Here is a 16,646-nt window from a genome sequence, read left to right as displayed (position 1 = left end):
CCGTACACCTCATTCATCTACTTAGTTGGATTGATTTTTGGTAAATTAATTGATTGAAAGTTGTTAGTTTGTCATTTTGAAGTGCCTTCAACATACTTGAAGCGATTCTGAACTTTTGATATATATATATATATATTTTTTTTTGGTTTTTACTGATTTATGTAAAACTTGACGAAAATTGTTTTTAGTGTTAAAAGCCAACTGAAAATTTTCCAATAAAGACCGTCAAAAAAATGTTTACACATGTTTTACTGTCATTTTGCTGTAGAAAATATGAAATAATGAGTATGAAATATTTAAATTTTATTCTCATACTTGGTCAGTTCTGTGCAAAATGTAAACGACACATTCTCCGGCAATGTACACCTTAGGATGGAATTTTGAAAAGCGTGTATGAGCTATTTGGATATTTTTTCTCGATTCTAGACTACTTGAAGCTTCAAAAATCATGGTTTTCATTAATTGATCATTTGAATATCATTTTGTACAAGTTGGTTAGGTTATGCATCAATTCGTGATAAAATCATCGTTTTAAAACATTTTTCTAAAACTCCTGGTTTTCAGCGAAATAAAATCCAAAAAATATTCTTTTGATTGCATTTTGTAGGTTTTTAGTTGTACTAAACGGAAATGTCATGGGTTTGCAGTTTATCTTAAGTTAAGTATTTTTTCAAACTTGTGTAAGTTTACCATTTTATTGCGTTGCAACGTCACGAAAAAGGGACATTTGTTTATGTCAACAAAAAACTAAACATTCAATCATTTTGATATTACTTGCAAAGAGCTTTCAAATGCAATCTAGAGCGACTGAATTGGTTGTCTAGATCCAAAGTTACAACAGGTTTAAGTTTGCGTTGCAACGTCACGAAATTTTATATCATATTGGTCACATGGCAAAAAAGGTGTATGCGTAGTTGGTTGTTGAAGATAAAAGGGTACTAAATATTATATATTTGTTATATAATGTTTTCGAGCATATTTAAGAAGAATTGTACATGGGTCATTCACAAATTCCGTCATTTAAGTTTGATGCAACTCGAAAAAAAGTATTTTATGAAACTTGTTGAACAAATCAAAATAGACCGATGTTCACAAGGGGGAAAAATTCTAAAACTTTCAAAAAAGTAATCACGTGGTTACTGGATGGCCCCTTTATGATAAACTGATTTACGTGAGGGTTCATTCTAATACAACGCAATAATTTTTTTCTATCCCACATCCTTATGTAAGTCAAATTACAGTGAAATTCATTAAACAATAAAAATCACGTGATTCGATTGTTTTTTTTTTTCACAAACTTTTGTCACTCTGTTGTTGGACGAACCCTTACTTAAATAAGTTGTATGCAACGTTTTGTTGTTCACAATTGCGCAGTTAAACAGTTATATTATTTCCTCAAATTTAATTTTAAAAGCACAAAAGTCAACAAAATAAGTTACGTTGTTTGTAGATCACCCCTTACAGGCCATGAACAAACGATATGGGCACTTTATTTATAAATTCAAAATAAGCCCTCCTGAAAACTTTAAGCTCCTCACCTCCCTTCTAAAACTTCCACGTGTTTTGTAAGTTGCCCAAAACCATTAAAATATTAAGGGAGCGTTCTTGCATTACGTAACAAAACATTTATATTTTTAGACCCCCTCCACCCCCTGGAAATACATTTCCGATACACTTTTTTTGTATACATCCTCGAACCCTCCTCCCTCCCCCTTGATATTACGCCATTACGTAATGCATGGACGTCCCGTTACATGGATAGAGGACGGGAGAGGGGGGGGGGGGGTTTCCTTCGTGATAATGGAATAATACAAAAAAAAAATATTTTGAAAGCCCTTTGGAAAACTTCGTAAATCGCACTGCAACTGTGAAAGCAGAATAGGGGGAGGGGGGGGGGGTCTAACATGGGCAGGCCAATCAATTCACATGTCCTTGTACTGTCTATTAATGTCTCATAATCAAATCTTAACCTACAGTTGTTCAGCCTAACAAAAACTATGATTTATTTTGAAACTATAATTCCGTGACGTTTCAACGCAACGAAAAACCCTGTTTTCAAAAACAGAGCGTTGCAACGTCACGAAATGTAAGCGGTTTTCAAAAATCGAGGTTTTATTTTTTCGAAAAACTAATGATTGCATTCGATTTGTTGGCCAATTTTACACTAAAAATGGAAGAAGAACTCCAAATTTGCCGTTTAACAGAGCAGAGTTAATGGCGAAACATGAATTGGGTCAGGATTAAGAAAAAGTCACGCGTTGCAACGTCACGCTACATATCCCCTCTCAAAAATAGAATATTCGCTTAAAATAATGTTTCAACATTGTTTCTTATAGGAAATTTAATGTACTTTCCGAATCTGTAATAACATATGTACCTTTTCAATGTAATTTTTGAGTTACAGCCGAAATACTGAAAAAAGAAAAGTCAAAGCGTTGCAACGTCACGGCGGAATGTGTCACATTTCATAGTAGGTATATAATGTCTAAATCGGGCTGTAGTGAACGGATTTGTACGCTTCAAGTTGCAAAAGAAAGATATTTTTATCGCCTATTCGACCATCGGAAAAGTGTCCCCCGAGCGGCCACTCTGGTTCCGGACCGATCCAGATTATCCGGAGGTTTTGTTCCGAAACGCTATTTTTTATTCAAAATGACAATAACATTCATGTTTCGTGAACGTTTTACATAAATAATGAAATTTATATTAAATTTTCATATAAACATACCAAACAAAGTTATCAAAAGTTCAAAATCGCTTCAAGTGTGTTGGAAGCATGTTTTGTATACACTGTATGAGCTATTGACTTTTATTTGTTTATAGGTCCTATTAAAAAAAAACTATAGATATACTTATTTTGATATTAGAAATATTTTTTTGTGTAACTTGATATTTCACTAAATTTAACCAACATTTTTTCTCAATTCTTTTCCAGGAAGCGCAACACAGAGTACTCCAACAAGCTGTGTGCGCAGAAGCGTGATTTTGCCGACATTGCCAGCCGTGGAACGTACGCATTCTACGACAACTGTAAACGATGAAATTCCTATCACACCGAATCACACTTCAACCTTCCAGCGTAGTTAATATAATATATATTTCAACAAACTGCCGTTTAGCCAACAAGAAGAAGGAGAAGATGATCAGAAGACAAATCCAATCGAAAGAGAGAGAGAGATTATATTCGTTATTATTTTGTTTCTAGCGTTCATCTAGACTAGACTAACCACCTTTTAAAAAACCCAATATGTATTCAATGAAAACCCCAGTTTAAAAAAAAACCATTTCGGTAGAAAGATTTCACTCGACCCGACGACCCGACTCCGCGTTCGAATGGTTTAAGAGTGCGCGCAAGAAGCGAAAGTGAGACGAATGTTTGAGGCTGATTGTAAACAAAGTCATTTAATTTCGTTATAAATATATGTTAGATTATAAGGTTCAATCACATAGCGAAACTTGTGTTCCAAACAACCCCCCCGCAAAACTTTATCCCAAGTATTGTACAAATTTGTCTAGAGCGTAGTAGCGATTCGATTCGAGGCAGGAGTAAACCGTTTTTTTCCGCGTGCTTTTATTATTACATTGTAAGATTATTTCTATGAAATTTACTGAAACTCCCAAAAAACTGAAACAAACTTAATAAGTTTACCTGTTGTTAGGGTTAAATTTTCAACTTTTACAAAAACCGTTAGAAAAAAAAAGTAACGTTTTCCCCTCAAAACTATGCTTATTTTACGCGCGTCCTTATTTCGTTTTTAGTTTCGTAAACGTTGATTTTACGCTAGTTCTATCATGTTCTGTAGTCTTGTCTTTAGTTTACCTGCTAAGCTAAGAAATGTGATACATTGTGAAATAAATAAATTATAGACAATTAAAAGTCGAATTTGGTTCTATTGCATGATGACATCTACAAAAAATAGTAAATAATACAAAAAGTAAAAAAACAAATCTACTCACATTTCACGTTCCATCAGCCCAACCACGCGCTCGTCCTTCAGTATCTTTTCCAGCGTCCAGCGCTGCTTCGGCTCCACCTGGATCATCATCTCGCACAGCGACTGCATGTCCCTGCTGAATCCGTGCCGGGCGCAGTCAATTTGCGGCGGCGAAAACTTCTTCCTCTCCATCGACTCCTCGCCTTCCAAAAATCGCTCCACAAACGGATGTTCCAGCATGCACAGCTCGTAGAAAATTACTCCCAGTGGCCACACGTCGCTCTTGTAGTCGTACCGCTTTCCGCTGGCCACTTCCGGTGCCATGAAGAGCGGCGTCCCTACAATCGTCATGTTCATCTCCTCGTCCAGACTCACGTTGGTGCAAATCTTGGCGATGCCAAAGTCCGCCAGCTTCAAACGATTGTCCGCGTCGATCAGCACGTTTCCCGGCTTCAAGTCCCGGTGGATAACCTTGCGCTGGTGCAGATACTGCAACGCTTCCGCCATGTCACGATACTTGGCCATCACGACGCGCTGGGTAAGGAAGGCGCCCTGCTGCTTGCGACGGTGCAAAAACTCCGCCAAATTTCCCCGCTCGGCAAACTCCGTGATCATATTCCAAGAATCGTTCGTTTGAAAGAACCCAAAGTACCGGAGGATCCTCGGGTGGTTGACCTGCGACAGAATCGTGTGCTCCTTCGTGACGGTCTCGTACGCGTATTCCGGGCTGTTGTACGGAATCGATTTGACCACAATCCGGCGGTTGCGTTTGTCCTTACGGTTGCGGTACAAGCAGACGCTTCTGGGAAAAAGACAAAGGAAAATCTCTGTAAAGAATGGCCACCGGGAACCATTTTGCTCTTAAAGCGCTTACCCGCCGTAACATCCGGAACCCAAACACGATTCGAACTCCAGCTGGCTCAGGTCAATGTTGAGGAACTTAAAGGACATTTTGTTAACTTTAAATCAACGCAAACACAATAAATTAACACAAATTTCAAATTAATATTTTTTACAGGTAAATTTCGATAAAATATGAGCGATTGAATTTCTAGCAATTTCAAACAATAAAAGTCAACTCTTTTGTTTGTGAATTCCCGGATTCGGCGGAATTTGGTCGAAAGTCAAAACGCCGAATGTCATAAACTTAAAATCTGGAGCAACATTTGAAAAGGGCGCGTAGGCATTTTGACAGCCAACAAAAAAACAATCGAGAAATTAAAAGTGCAACTTTCTGTCAAACTTCTGTGATGTTAAGAATTTGATATTTCATTTAAGAAGTTAAATATTTAAGAATTTAAGAATTTGAAAAATTAAGAATTTAAGAATTTAAGAATTTAAGAATTTAAGAATTTAAGAATTTAAGAATTTAAGAATTTAAGAATTTAAGAATTTAAGAATTTAAGAATTTAAGAATTTAAGAATTTAAGAATTTAAGAATTTAAGAATTTAAGAATTTAAGAATTTAAGAATTTAAGAATTTAAGAGTTTAAGAATTTAAGAATTTAAGAATTTGAGAATTTAAGAATTTAAGAATTTAAGAATTTAAGAATTTAAGAATTTAAGAATTTAAGAATTTAAGAATTTAAGAATTTAAGAATTTAAGAATTTAAGAATTTAAGAATTTAAGAATTTAAGAATTTAAGAATTTAAGAATTTAAGAATTTAAGAATTTTAGAATTTAAGAATTTAAGAATTTTAGAATTTAAGAATTTAAGAATTTAAGAATTTTAGAATTTAAGAATTTAAGAATTTAAGAATTTAAGAATTTAAGAATTTAAGAATTTAAGAATTTAAGAATTTAAGAATTTAAGAATTTAAGAATTTAAGAATTTAAGAATTTAAGAATTTAAGAATTTAAGAATTTTTAGAATAAAAGAATTTAAGAATTATGTCCTAAAATGAAGCTTAGATTGCTGATATTATTGTTTACAGCGATAAAGCTTATTTTTCTGAGTACAATGACCCTTTGTACGACCACAAAGAGTTTAAAATGGATTTTTAAATCAATTTTGAAAAATTAACCTCGCGGTCCTTCTTGACAGAAAAGCTCCTACTTGACAGCTCGTTCCAAGGGGACCATAGTTAATCCATCGAAAAAATGTTGTCTTGTCAAAAAAAAAATTGCATTAAAATGAAAAAAAGTGGTCAGAAATGGTTTTTAATCGTGTGTTTTAACGTTTTACATAAAAATTTACATAGGGCTTTAGTACCCAATTCACGAATTTTTATTAATTTTTGGTATTATTTTATTTGCAGTGAAATAAAATTAATATAATTGAAATCAATTAAAAATCAAAATCATCATCAAATCTGGATTTTTTTTTTGAAAAGGTCCAATAAACCAAATTTTTTGTTTTTGCTTTTTGAGTGTTTTTGAAACCACCTTGAGTCAGGGGTATTTAAAAACACCCAAAAAGCAAAAACTGCAAATTTGGTTTATTGGACCTTCTAAAAAAACTCCAGAATTGGGTCCTAAAATGAAGCTTAGATTGTTGATATTATTGTTTACAGCGATAAAGCTTATTTTTCTGAGTACAATGACCTTTTGTACGACCACAAAGAGTTTAAAATGGATTTTTAAATCAATTTTGAAAAATTATCCTCGCGGTCCTTCTTGACAGAAAAGCTCCTACTTGACAGCTTGTTCCAAGGGGACCATAGTTGATCCATCGAAAAAATGTTGTCTTGTCAATATTTTTTGTTGCATTAAAATGAAAAAAAGTGATCAGAAATGGTTTTTAATCGTGTTTTTTACCGTTGTACACTAGGTTGTACATAAATATTGACATAGGGCTTTAGTACCCAATTTAAAAATAGAAATTTCCCGTAACGAAATCGACCATATTTCCCGGGAGCACACTCCCCCATTTATTTTTCACTGGGACAAACGAACTGTCAACCGCAAGCTGTCATCTTGCCTTCAAGCGGCATCATTTCGCGAAACATTCAAAACGTTGTCGCCCGATTTTAGCTTGTATTTTGTTGCTAAATTTTAGAAAAAAGCCCCGGCAAAATGGTGAAACTTACGCCGGACCTCATTAACCAGTCGATGCAGTACATGAATCCGTGCCGCGACCGCGAGCTGGATTTGCGAGGTGAGTTGCGGGGGATTTGTTTACCGATTTGTCGTGCTTCAAGGTTTTGTTCCGTCGTTTCAGGGTACAAAATTCCGCAGATTGAAAATATGGGCGCCACGCTGGACCAGTTCGATACGATCGATTTCTCCGATAACGACATCCGCAAGCTGGACGGGTTTCCGCACCTGCCGCGGCTCAAGTGCCTGCTGCTGAACAACAATCGGATTGTGTAGGATTTAACGTTGCTTGTATCAGCAGGAGAATCGACACTAAATTGGTCTTGCTTTTTTGTAGGAGAATCAGTGACACCCTGGCCGAATCGCTGCCGAACCTGGAGAGTGTGATCCTTACTGGAAACAACGTCCAAGAGCTGGGCGATTTGGAACCGCTGACGAAGCTGGCGAATCTTCAAACCCTTTCCCTGCTGACGAATCCGGTTTCGACGAAGCAGCACTACCGGGAGTATGTGGCCTTTCGGTTTCCCAATCTGCGCCTGCTGGACTTTAGAAAGATCAAGCTGAAGGAGCGCGAAGCGGCCAAAGAGCTGTTCAAGAGCAAAAGGGCAAAGAGCTGCAGCGGGAGATTATGCGCAAGGCCAAGCTGGCGATGCCGGTGCCGGACAAGCCGACCGTTCACAACGCGTCCCCGGCGGATATTCAGAAGATTAAGGAAGCCATCAAGCGGGCCACGAATCTGCACGAGGTGGAACGGTTAACGCGGATGCTGCAGTCGGGACAGATTACCGGCGATTTTGGCTTAAACGGTAAATTGGCGAAATCGAACCTATTTCGTATGAATGTTTGTTTCTTTGCAGAGCTTAAACTCGGCAATCAAGGCTGGAGGACGTTGGCCACAGGTCTTTAATGCTTTAACCCAAGATCAACCGTTACTGATTGAATTTTCCTTCCAGATGGCCTCATCCAGATCGGCTAGAGATCGTCCCTTTGAACGTTAAACTGACTACTCAACTGATTACCCATCTTTTCTATTCTTCCAGGAAATGGACACATGGAAACCGATTAGATTCGACGTTGACTGCGGCGGTTCTTTTCCTTTGGGTTTTCTCTGGTAACAACAGATACAAATTAAGAACAGATACAATTACACACTCTTAGTTTAGTTTGGCCAAGAGGGATGAAATGAATTCAAATACAGCAGTTAAAATATTTGAAATTAACTCAAATTGAAAGAAATTCCCACATTGAGGTTTCACTAAATTTATTTGTAGAAATCAGGGTGAATAAAATTGAGATATTCATAAAAAAATATACAATTACAACTAGTTACAGTGGACATTCGGCCAGTAAATCGCTCGATCGTCTACACTTAGAAGATAAACTTTAATCGACTTTCACACTCGCACAGCTCTCTACTCTAAATCTCGAGGGGGAAAAATCTCTACATTGCATCGTTGGTGAGCGCGTTGGCCAACTCGTTCATCCCGTTCGAGAGTTGAAGCAACGCCGCGGACATGTTGGTGAGGGCCTGAGCGATGGCAAACTTGGAATCGTCCAACCGTCGCCGTTTCATAACTGACTCCAGCTTCTCGGAGGTCCGCTTGAGATCTTCACGCAATCGGTCGGTCGAGGCAGAAGCAGCTGCAACGTTGACCGGAGTGGACGTCGAAGTCGATGCCGACGATGTCACGCTGCGGTGGACCACTTTGGGCCTGAGGAATTCGCTGGTGCTCGCTTCCAACGCGGCCGACGTTGTCAACTCGACGTATTCCGCCGTCGTGACTGCGTTCGTCAAATTCTTTAGCTCTTCCACCGTGGGCTTGCGGATTTCCAGTTCCGTTGTGACCGACGTTTCCTGGCTGTGATCTTCGCAATGATCTACCGGTTTGGAGAAGCTCGCCACGAATTCCTCATCCAGCGGATCGTCACTGGCGTAGTGTTCGATCACAATTTCCTCCTTCTGAACCCCGGAATCATCCGGAAAATACTCCTCGTGAACATCCCCGGACATCGAAGTCTCTAGCACCCCGATCCCATCCGACGACAGAGCCTTTGTCCACAAATCCAGCACGTCGTAGCAGGTGGCCGCCGACAGAATTCGCACCTCCAGCGGACTCGGACCAATCTTCTTGGAACGTCCCTCGATGACCAGTTTGCACTTTCGCTTCAAATTAATAATGACATCTGCCCAATATTTGACCCACTTGGCCGTCGATTTCATCGTTCCGCCGGGAATTTTGTTCAGCCGATGGGTGGCCTCAATCCAGAACCGCTGCCGTTCCTTGTAATCCGTCTCGGCATTCTCCTGCTTCGGCCTCTGATTGTACTCCTCGAATATCCGCACCAATTCCTCCTTTTGCTCATTCGACGCACTTTTGGGCTTCTAAAAACAAAGCATTCATAAAAAACCAACATCACACCAAAATAAAATCGAAGCAACCTACATCGAGTGGTCCCATCGTTGCCGAAACGGAATCCGGAATCGTCTGGATTGTAAATATTATTGGTGAAGAAGCCAGAGTGAAAATTTCCGGGCGAGATTTGAGAAGTGAAGACGCCAAATTTTCAGCTCGCTGCTCGCGCACTGGGATGGGATAGGCGGATACGCCGACGGTGAGCAGCTGTCAAACGGAGCCAGCAAGACGCTGCTGTCAAGTGGTTGAGAAAAAAATAGGGGCGACCGAACTGTTAAATATTTGAAATTTTATGCATTTCCCTTTTTTTTATTGTTGGATTGCGATTTTTGGGAGAAAAATAATGGAGCACATATTCATCAAAATTTTATGTAAAAAAAAATATAACTGATATCAAAAAATTTCATAATTTTCAGTATTGTTTATACCAAAAAAAAAAAAATATGAATGTAAACTCTATTAGAAATTCTGATGTGATTTTTTATATTTTTTAAATCATTTGATTTTTTTAAATTATTACATAATATTCTGAATTTCTAAAAAAAAATCAAAAACTTATAAATTTTAAAATTCTATAGAATTTAAAAATTAAGGAATTTACTATATATACTATATATAGTTCTAAAAATCAAAATTTAAAAGTTCTTAAATTTTAATATAAACATTTCAATTTTAACGTTTCAATTTAACATTGTTTAGAATATTTTAAATATGTAAATTCGCATTTTTTTATTCCTGAATTCCTAAATTTTTAAATTTTTAAATTCTTAAAAGCTACTACTTTTTCGGCATTCTCAGATAAAAAAAATCATTAACTTTGGAGCCATGTTTAAATATAAAATGCAACATTTGAGAATGAACGAAATCTCGTGATTCGATTATCCGGAGTGAAATTTTGGCGAGGACATCGGATAGTCAAGAACGAACTTTTTTTTTATATCTTAAAAGTGAAAAAGCTCAGGATTTTCGAATTTTTAAACATCTTTTTTCAAATATTTTTTTGTTTTTGAATATTTTTGCTTTTGTTAAAGTTCCAATTTAACATGTATTTTATGTATTTTTAAATTTCGTAGTTTGTAATTTTTTTAGTTCCTTGATTCATAAATTTTAAAAAATAATAATTTTTACACTTTGGTTTTTTTTTCTAAGGTTATGCAAAACAATGGGACGATTTTGAATTGTAAACTAAGAGTCTATCCTCAAGTCAGTTCATGTTTACATTAAGAACGAGCAAGATATACCAACTGTGGCATCCTGAACATTAACCTAAGTTAGACAGTTAGCGATAAACGTGTAGAGCTGTGTATGTGTGAGTGTGAAGCTAGCGTGGATCAGGAGTCAGTCTGGTAGATGAAGCCGAACAATAAAGATGGAGCTCCGCTCCCGTGTTAATGATAAATAGTGTTTAGTTTAATATAAATAAATAGGAAAATATCACATTGGCGATCCTGCCATGATGGTAAATAGTGATTGTGTGAATGAAACCTGACAGAAAAATACTGGAAAAAGTCATCGGGGGACAGCATCGGGGCGACGATGGCAGCGGGCAGCCGAGCAGGCATTGTCATTACGAGGCGGTGGGCCTGAGGCCGAGATGCTGGAGTTTCGGTGAGCATGTTCCGGTTGTTTTGTTTGTGTGATGCGAGCGGAGCAGAAATATGTGTGAAAGTATGTGTGTGTGCGAGTGTTATGCGTGATGATTGTGTGCGCGGTCTGATAGGTTAGGATGTTAAAGAGGTTTGAGTGTATGCGGCTCGGTTTGGTTTTAGCAAGAGGGGCTGCTTTGCGTCTTCTTCTTTTCAAATGTCGAAACAATGCCCACGAGCCCTGCGCCGAAGTTTCTCCCTTTTCATCTCCCCCGCACTGCGCTTTGCGACCAAACTACTCTTATCTCCTGCATTCGTCACGGAATGCAAAGAACGCAGTAATTTTTCATTTCGCGTTCCGCAGCCATCACCCAGATTTATCGACGCAAGCACATTATTTATGGAGCGGGAGGAAGAGGAATCGAAAGTGAGGGGAGCAGGACTGAGTGTGTGTGTTTGTTGTTTAATTGTGAAATGTCATTTTTTTTCGCGGAGTGAATGTGTGATGCACGGACGGCGCATTCAAGGAGTTTTGATTACATGATGCACGATTAAGGGGTTCTGATTGAAGTAGTCAATTATAACATTACCCAAAATTGGGTGAGCGAAAGTGTGATGTTTACTTTATACACATTGACGAGTTTCAATAGGAATTTTGGTTAATGTTTAGGTGCTGTATGGGAACAGCATCTAATTCCAGTGTGCCTCTAATGTTGGCAGGTCAGAACTTTGACATTCAATTGAAGCTAATTAAAAGCGTTTTCAACTGAAATCCAATGACAAATAGCTCAACAGGAAGTGAGCAAGCAAGTTTCTATCAAAAGTTTTGCAAAATAAGTTGTTTAAAAAGTGAAAATCAGCAAATTGGATGGAGTTAGGAGCGATTGCTTAACCTGCCAAACCTGCCAAAATTTTCCGTACTTATTTTAAAAAAAAGCTTTATAGCCACGAGTGATTTTAGTACAGTTTTCTTCAAAGAACAGATGTCTTTGTGTGCTTGGGGATGCATAATGATCACTCTTGTCTGATTTTAGATTATCCACTGTAAGGCCTGAGGTAAAAAGAGTCATGAGGGTTTGTGTATAATCATTGGATTTTGAAATACATACTGTATCTATAACATTTTAAACTGACAAAAAGTTTAGTTTCGTAAGGTCTGGTTTGAAGTCCCAAAAGTCCTCAATGGAAAAATATGATAGTTAAAGTACTTTAAATTTATAAAAAAAAAAGTTGAAATGTTGTAAATCATAACCAATTTACTATGTTGCGTTTGTTGTCAAATAGTTTGAGATATATTTACAAATATGCGAAAAATAAAAAGTTGATAGCAGTGGATAACGAATTGCTTTTTCATATTAAACTGCTTGTACCTTCACTGAATGCAATTTCGTGTTAAAAGAATTCTTAAGACTTATATTAATCTATTAAACATTAGTACAAGGAATTATAACGACACACTACACTACTCTGTGCGATCAGGGGTAGTACAGTAATACCGTTGCTACTTCAAAAATGCAAAAACAATGTTTTTTTTAAGAGAAAATGTATAGAAGGTTTTCAATGAAATTGATGATTTTAGAGCATAAAAAGAGATTTTGGATTTTAGAGCATATAAAGAGATAAAAACAACTGCTGCGAGAAATTGAGTCGGGCTTAGCCCAAGGACAATCGTCCGAAAAAGTTGAGTCGGGTTTAGCCCAAGGCCAACTGCAGCAAAAAAAAAAAAGTTCCAGAAGGTTGAGTCGGGTTTAGCCCAAGGCCAACTGCAACAAAAGAGTTCCAGAAAAGTTGAGTCGGGTTTAGTCCAAGGCCAATCGTCCGGAAAAGTTGAGTCGGGTTTAGCCCAAGGCCAACTGCTGCAAGAGATTGAGTCGGGTTTAGCCCAAGGCCAATCGTCCGGAAAAGTTGAGTCGGGTTTAGCCCAAGGCCAACTGCAGCAAAAGAGTTCCTGAAAAGTTGAGTCGGGTTTAGCCCAAGGCCAACTGCTGCTAAAGATTGAGTCGGGTTTAGCCCAAGGCCAATCGTCCGAAGAAGTTGAGTCGGGTTTAGCCCAAGGCCAACTGCAGCAAAAAGTTCCTGAAGATTGAGTCGGGTTTAGCCCAAGGCCAACTGCAACAAAGAGTTCCTGAAAAGTTGAGTCGGGTTTAGCCCAAGGCCAACTGCTGCGAGGGATTGAGTCGGGTTTAGCCCAAGGCCAACTGCAGCAAAACTAAAGGTTGAGTCGGGTTTGCCCCGAGACTAGCTGCAGCTACCGAAAGAGTCAAGTTGAGTTATTTTAATGGAGAGGATTACACAGTAAAGGACAAAACTGTACAAAAGAATAGATACTAATATGGAGAAAAAATACTACAGAAGAACTCCAAAGAAAGTTGTTGAAAAACTTAGGATCGCGTTTCAATATAATGAGTTAATATAAAAAAAGACGAAAATGTATCGCATAAATAATCTACAAGAAGGATAGGGCACCATTGCCTGCTCAGAACTCACCGAAAAGAATGATGAAACCTCATAACAAATTAAGCTACACAATGCATTTCACAATGAGCAGTTCCACTATAAAAAAAAACAGTTGTACAATCAAAGATATTATCCAAACAATGTTCCATTGTATTAAACAGTAAAGCTGGGATTTATGTAGTCTACGTATGTTTGACGACTTAATTAAAAAAAAGAACAAATATAATCTATAACTACAGTTAAACACACATATAGAAAAATATATGAGAAGAGAATGTATAAGACACGAATTTCGAAATAACGAGCCACGAAAATTAAAATTGTTATCAATCAAATTGTAAATAAATAACATATCATACGTACGTCAGTCAACATTGCAAAGTTTATCTCTGAATCGAGGAATCTTATGTATATGAAAAGAAATACAAAAAGGCAACAGCGGTATGAATACAAGTTAAATTTTAACTCTAGTAAGGCTACCACGATAGCATGAAACTCATTTTTGTTGAAGGTAAAGCCCTGAATCACTCTTTCAGAAAAAGCATCGTCATCACAGAATGCTCTCTAATCAATCTCATAAATATATAGAAAGATTCCAGTGATTTTGGTTTATATCAAAAATGGTTCCATCTGTAACAGTGTGATAAAAAGCTCAATAGGCGAAAAACAATCAAGGTTATGCCAAAGATTTGTTAGATAATTTGTTAAAGTAGTGGATGGAAATAGGACCGACTTCTCAAACATATGTAACTGATCACTTGGAAGATAGTAACGTTCTGAAATTCGTTTTATTTAACAATGCTATTGAATAATGTAATGCAAGCCTTATGGCAACGACAGATTAATGTTATGTTTATTAAAGAAATGAGAGATGTGGATCGGTAAAATGGCGTGAAACATTACATTTCTAAGCAACTTTCATTCAGGTTATTGCATTGTTTCAGTATTATTTGTGTACAGTTACTTTCCTTAGTTGATATATAGACTAATTCTAAACAGTTAATAAACTCAAAGTTAAGGAATGATTTAGTAGGCATCTAATACATCTAGTAGTTTGATCACAGGGAAAAGCAACCTCCGAATTAGAAAATAGAAGGAGTAAAGCTAGATGAAAGGAGTTGTATAATATCACAGCTTAAACATTTTTAAGAAGGATGTTCATTGAAGCTTATATTTTAATAACATGGCTCGCGTCTGCCTATGAAAATATGAATTTTAGTTGGAAGAGGAATCCTTAGAGAGTTTTCATTTAAATTGATGTTATAATACGATTAAATAAGTTAAAAAGAGGTTTATGATTTAACATACACGATAAACGTGGTTTTCACATTATATTTTACGTTTCAGAGATTGGTATACCGGCAGGCGTGGTGAAATGGTTACGCTGTCCGCTTTATAAGTGGATGGTAGTGGGTTTCGATTCCCATCTGCTCCAACCATCCATCAGATGGGGAAGTAAAACGTCGGTCCCGGCCATGGTAGTTGTTAGGCTGTTAAGTCATTCCTGATATGGTAGTCGTCTTCCTGCTATAAAGGCAAACAACACACCAAACCAAGCCTGTTCCAGTGGAATCGCTGGGTGCGGTTGGACTCGCAATCCAAAGGTCGTCAAGTCGAACTCTTGTGTGGAAGATTCCTTGGAGTAGAAAGAGGTTTGGGTGCTTACCCCTCAAGCTTTTAGACTCTTACCCCCTCAAGCTTTTAGACTCTTTGGTTCGAGTAGAAACTTGTAATAGAGACTACAAAAAAAAACCTGGGGGACGTTAAAGGGGATGGTTTGTTAGTTTTTAGCTTGGTATACTGCTGATTTTTTTTTCTTAATTTTTTTGGTTACTTTAGTTGACTCGGAGGAAACCAGGATAGTTGGACGATCAATGATTACGCATAAGGGGAAATGGATCTACATCACTTGCATCGTTGATATCGGCAGCCTAAGCCGATAGCCTTCGCTCTACGGGACGGACACTTTACCAGGCGTTGCAAAACATGAGACGAGAAGTGGCAGAAAGGATTATAGTTTGAAATTAACTTTATTGTTTTGTTAGTTTACTTATTATAACATTCAATTTGGCAAGGGAGGATGTGGCATCCTGAACATTAACCTAAGTTAGACAGTTAGCGATAAACGTGTAGAGCTGTGTATGTGTGAGTGTGAAGCTAGCGTGGATCAGGAGTCAGTCTGGTAGATGAAGCCGAACAATAAAGATGGAGCTCCGCTCCCGTGTTAATGATAAATAGTGTTTAGTTTAATATAAATAAATAGGAAAATATCACACCAACTACATTGTTTTGCACGAGGTTAAAATTTGTGTAGGTTTAAATTGCTTAATTTTTCCATAATTTTTATCAGTTTCTTTTTTTCATTTTAATTTTTTCTATTTTAAATTTTTGAAGCATTTTTATTTTTTTATTGTTTTTCTTCAAAATTTTTGATCTTCAAAATTTCTAAAATAAAAAAAATAAACCCTTGAATGTGTGTATGCCTAGTGATTAAATAAAATGGAAAACTATAGTTGCAACAATTGTATACATTGTATACATCTCCGTGTTTTTTTTTTAATATTTTTGGATGCTGTATTTTGAATTTTTTAAATATTTTATTTATTAATTTTTGCAGGAAAATTCAATAATAAGTGCATGTTTTAAAATTAAGCCTTTTAAGACAATTCTGGATTTTCAATATTTTTGTATGAAATATCAAATTAATATAAACTTTTGTAAATTTCAGTCGCATTGAAGTAAGCAAGTTTAAACTATTTTATTTGTTCTTCAAAACATAGTGCAGTCAAGCATCGTGCGAAGATAAGGAAAACGCCACTTCCCACTGAGAAATGTAACGCCTCGATCAGTCTGATGGAAGAATTAAATCGGGCTGACAAGAGCTGATCGGGGCATTAAATTTCTCAGCGGGTTTTCGTTTTTGTCCCCCAATTTTTAGCTGCGTACTGCACAATTAAGAATAATTTGTTAAGGTTCATGAAAGGAATTCCTTCACGCAGAAAAATATTTTGTACGATCAGCGTACAAGGTTTGGTTCAACAAAAATTTTGTTGAATATAATCAACGCCGATTTTGCGTTGAAACCTAGGTTAAAACAAACCTTGATTTCTCAATTAGGTCCTAAAATGAAGCTTAGATTGCTGATATTATTGTTTACAGCGATAAAGCTTATTTTTCTGAGTACAATAACCCTTTGTACGACCACAAAGAGTTTAAA

The 16,646-nt window shown here is 36.9% G+C and overlaps 4 protein-coding genes across 8 annotated transcripts in view; 2 read left to right on the top strand and 2 right to left on the bottom strand.

Moving 5' to 3' along the window:
* The window catches only part of LOC6031106 (pancreatic triacylglycerol lipase), a 33,726-nt gene extending 29,855 nt beyond the window's left edge, over positions 1–3,871 (top strand). For all 5 annotated transcript variants that reach the window (XM_038263550.1, XM_038263549.1, XM_038263548.1 and 2 more), the window contains one exon: positions 2,936–3,871. In XM_038263550.1, coding sequence (XP_038119478.1) covers positions 2,936–3,041 — 106 coding nt within the window. In that variant the 3' untranslated portion in view covers positions 3,042–3,871. The remainder of the gene's footprint in view (positions 1–2,935) is intronic.
* Positions 3,872–3,919: 48 nt separating this feature from the next.
* Positions 3,920–4,983, bottom strand: LOC6031107 (serine/threonine-protein kinase Nek5). Its single transcript, XM_001841900.2, has 2 exons — positions 4,810–4,983; positions 3,920–4,737 (listed from the first exon to the last, which is right to left on the bottom strand). Exons 1-2 carry the CDS (start codon positions 4,884–4,886, stop codon positions 3,954–3,956), a joined length of 861 nt encoding a protein of 286 aa, XP_001841952.2. The 5' UTR covers positions 4,887–4,983; the 3' UTR covers positions 3,920–3,953.
* Positions 4,984–6,838: 1,855 nt separating this feature from the next.
* On the top strand, positions 6,839–8,181 carry LOC6031108 (probable U2 small nuclear ribonucleoprotein A'). Its single transcript, XM_038264107.1, is given in 5 exon segments — positions 6,839–7,033; positions 7,097–7,244; positions 7,310–7,569; positions 7,572–7,871; positions 7,926–8,181. Coding segments are annotated over 5 exon segments (813 nt in total). The 5' UTR covers positions 6,839–6,951; the 3' UTR covers positions 7,949–8,181.
* A 41-nt stretch (positions 8,182–8,222) lies between these two features.
* On the bottom strand, positions 8,223–9,568 carry LOC6031109. Its single transcript, XM_001841902.2, has 2 exons — positions 9,417–9,568; positions 8,223–9,355 (listed from the first exon to the last, which is right to left on the bottom strand). Exons 1-2 carry the CDS (start codon positions 9,429–9,431, stop codon positions 8,414–8,416), a joined length of 957 nt encoding a protein of 318 aa, XP_001841954.1. The 5' UTR covers positions 9,432–9,568; the 3' UTR covers positions 8,223–8,413.
* Between the last annotated feature and the right edge of the window lie 7,078 nt (positions 9,569–16,646).

This window comes from Culex quinquefasciatus, chromosome 3 (genome assembly GCF_015732765.1).
Source record: "Culex quinquefasciatus strain JHB chromosome 3, VPISU_Cqui_1.0_pri_paternal, whole genome shotgun sequence".
NCBI classification, from domain to species: domain Eukaryota; kingdom Metazoa; phylum Arthropoda; class Insecta; order Diptera; family Culicidae; genus Culex; species Culex quinquefasciatus.
The sequence above is the reverse complement of the archived record's forward strand: the minus strand, read 5'-3'. Positions and strand labels throughout refer to the sequence as shown.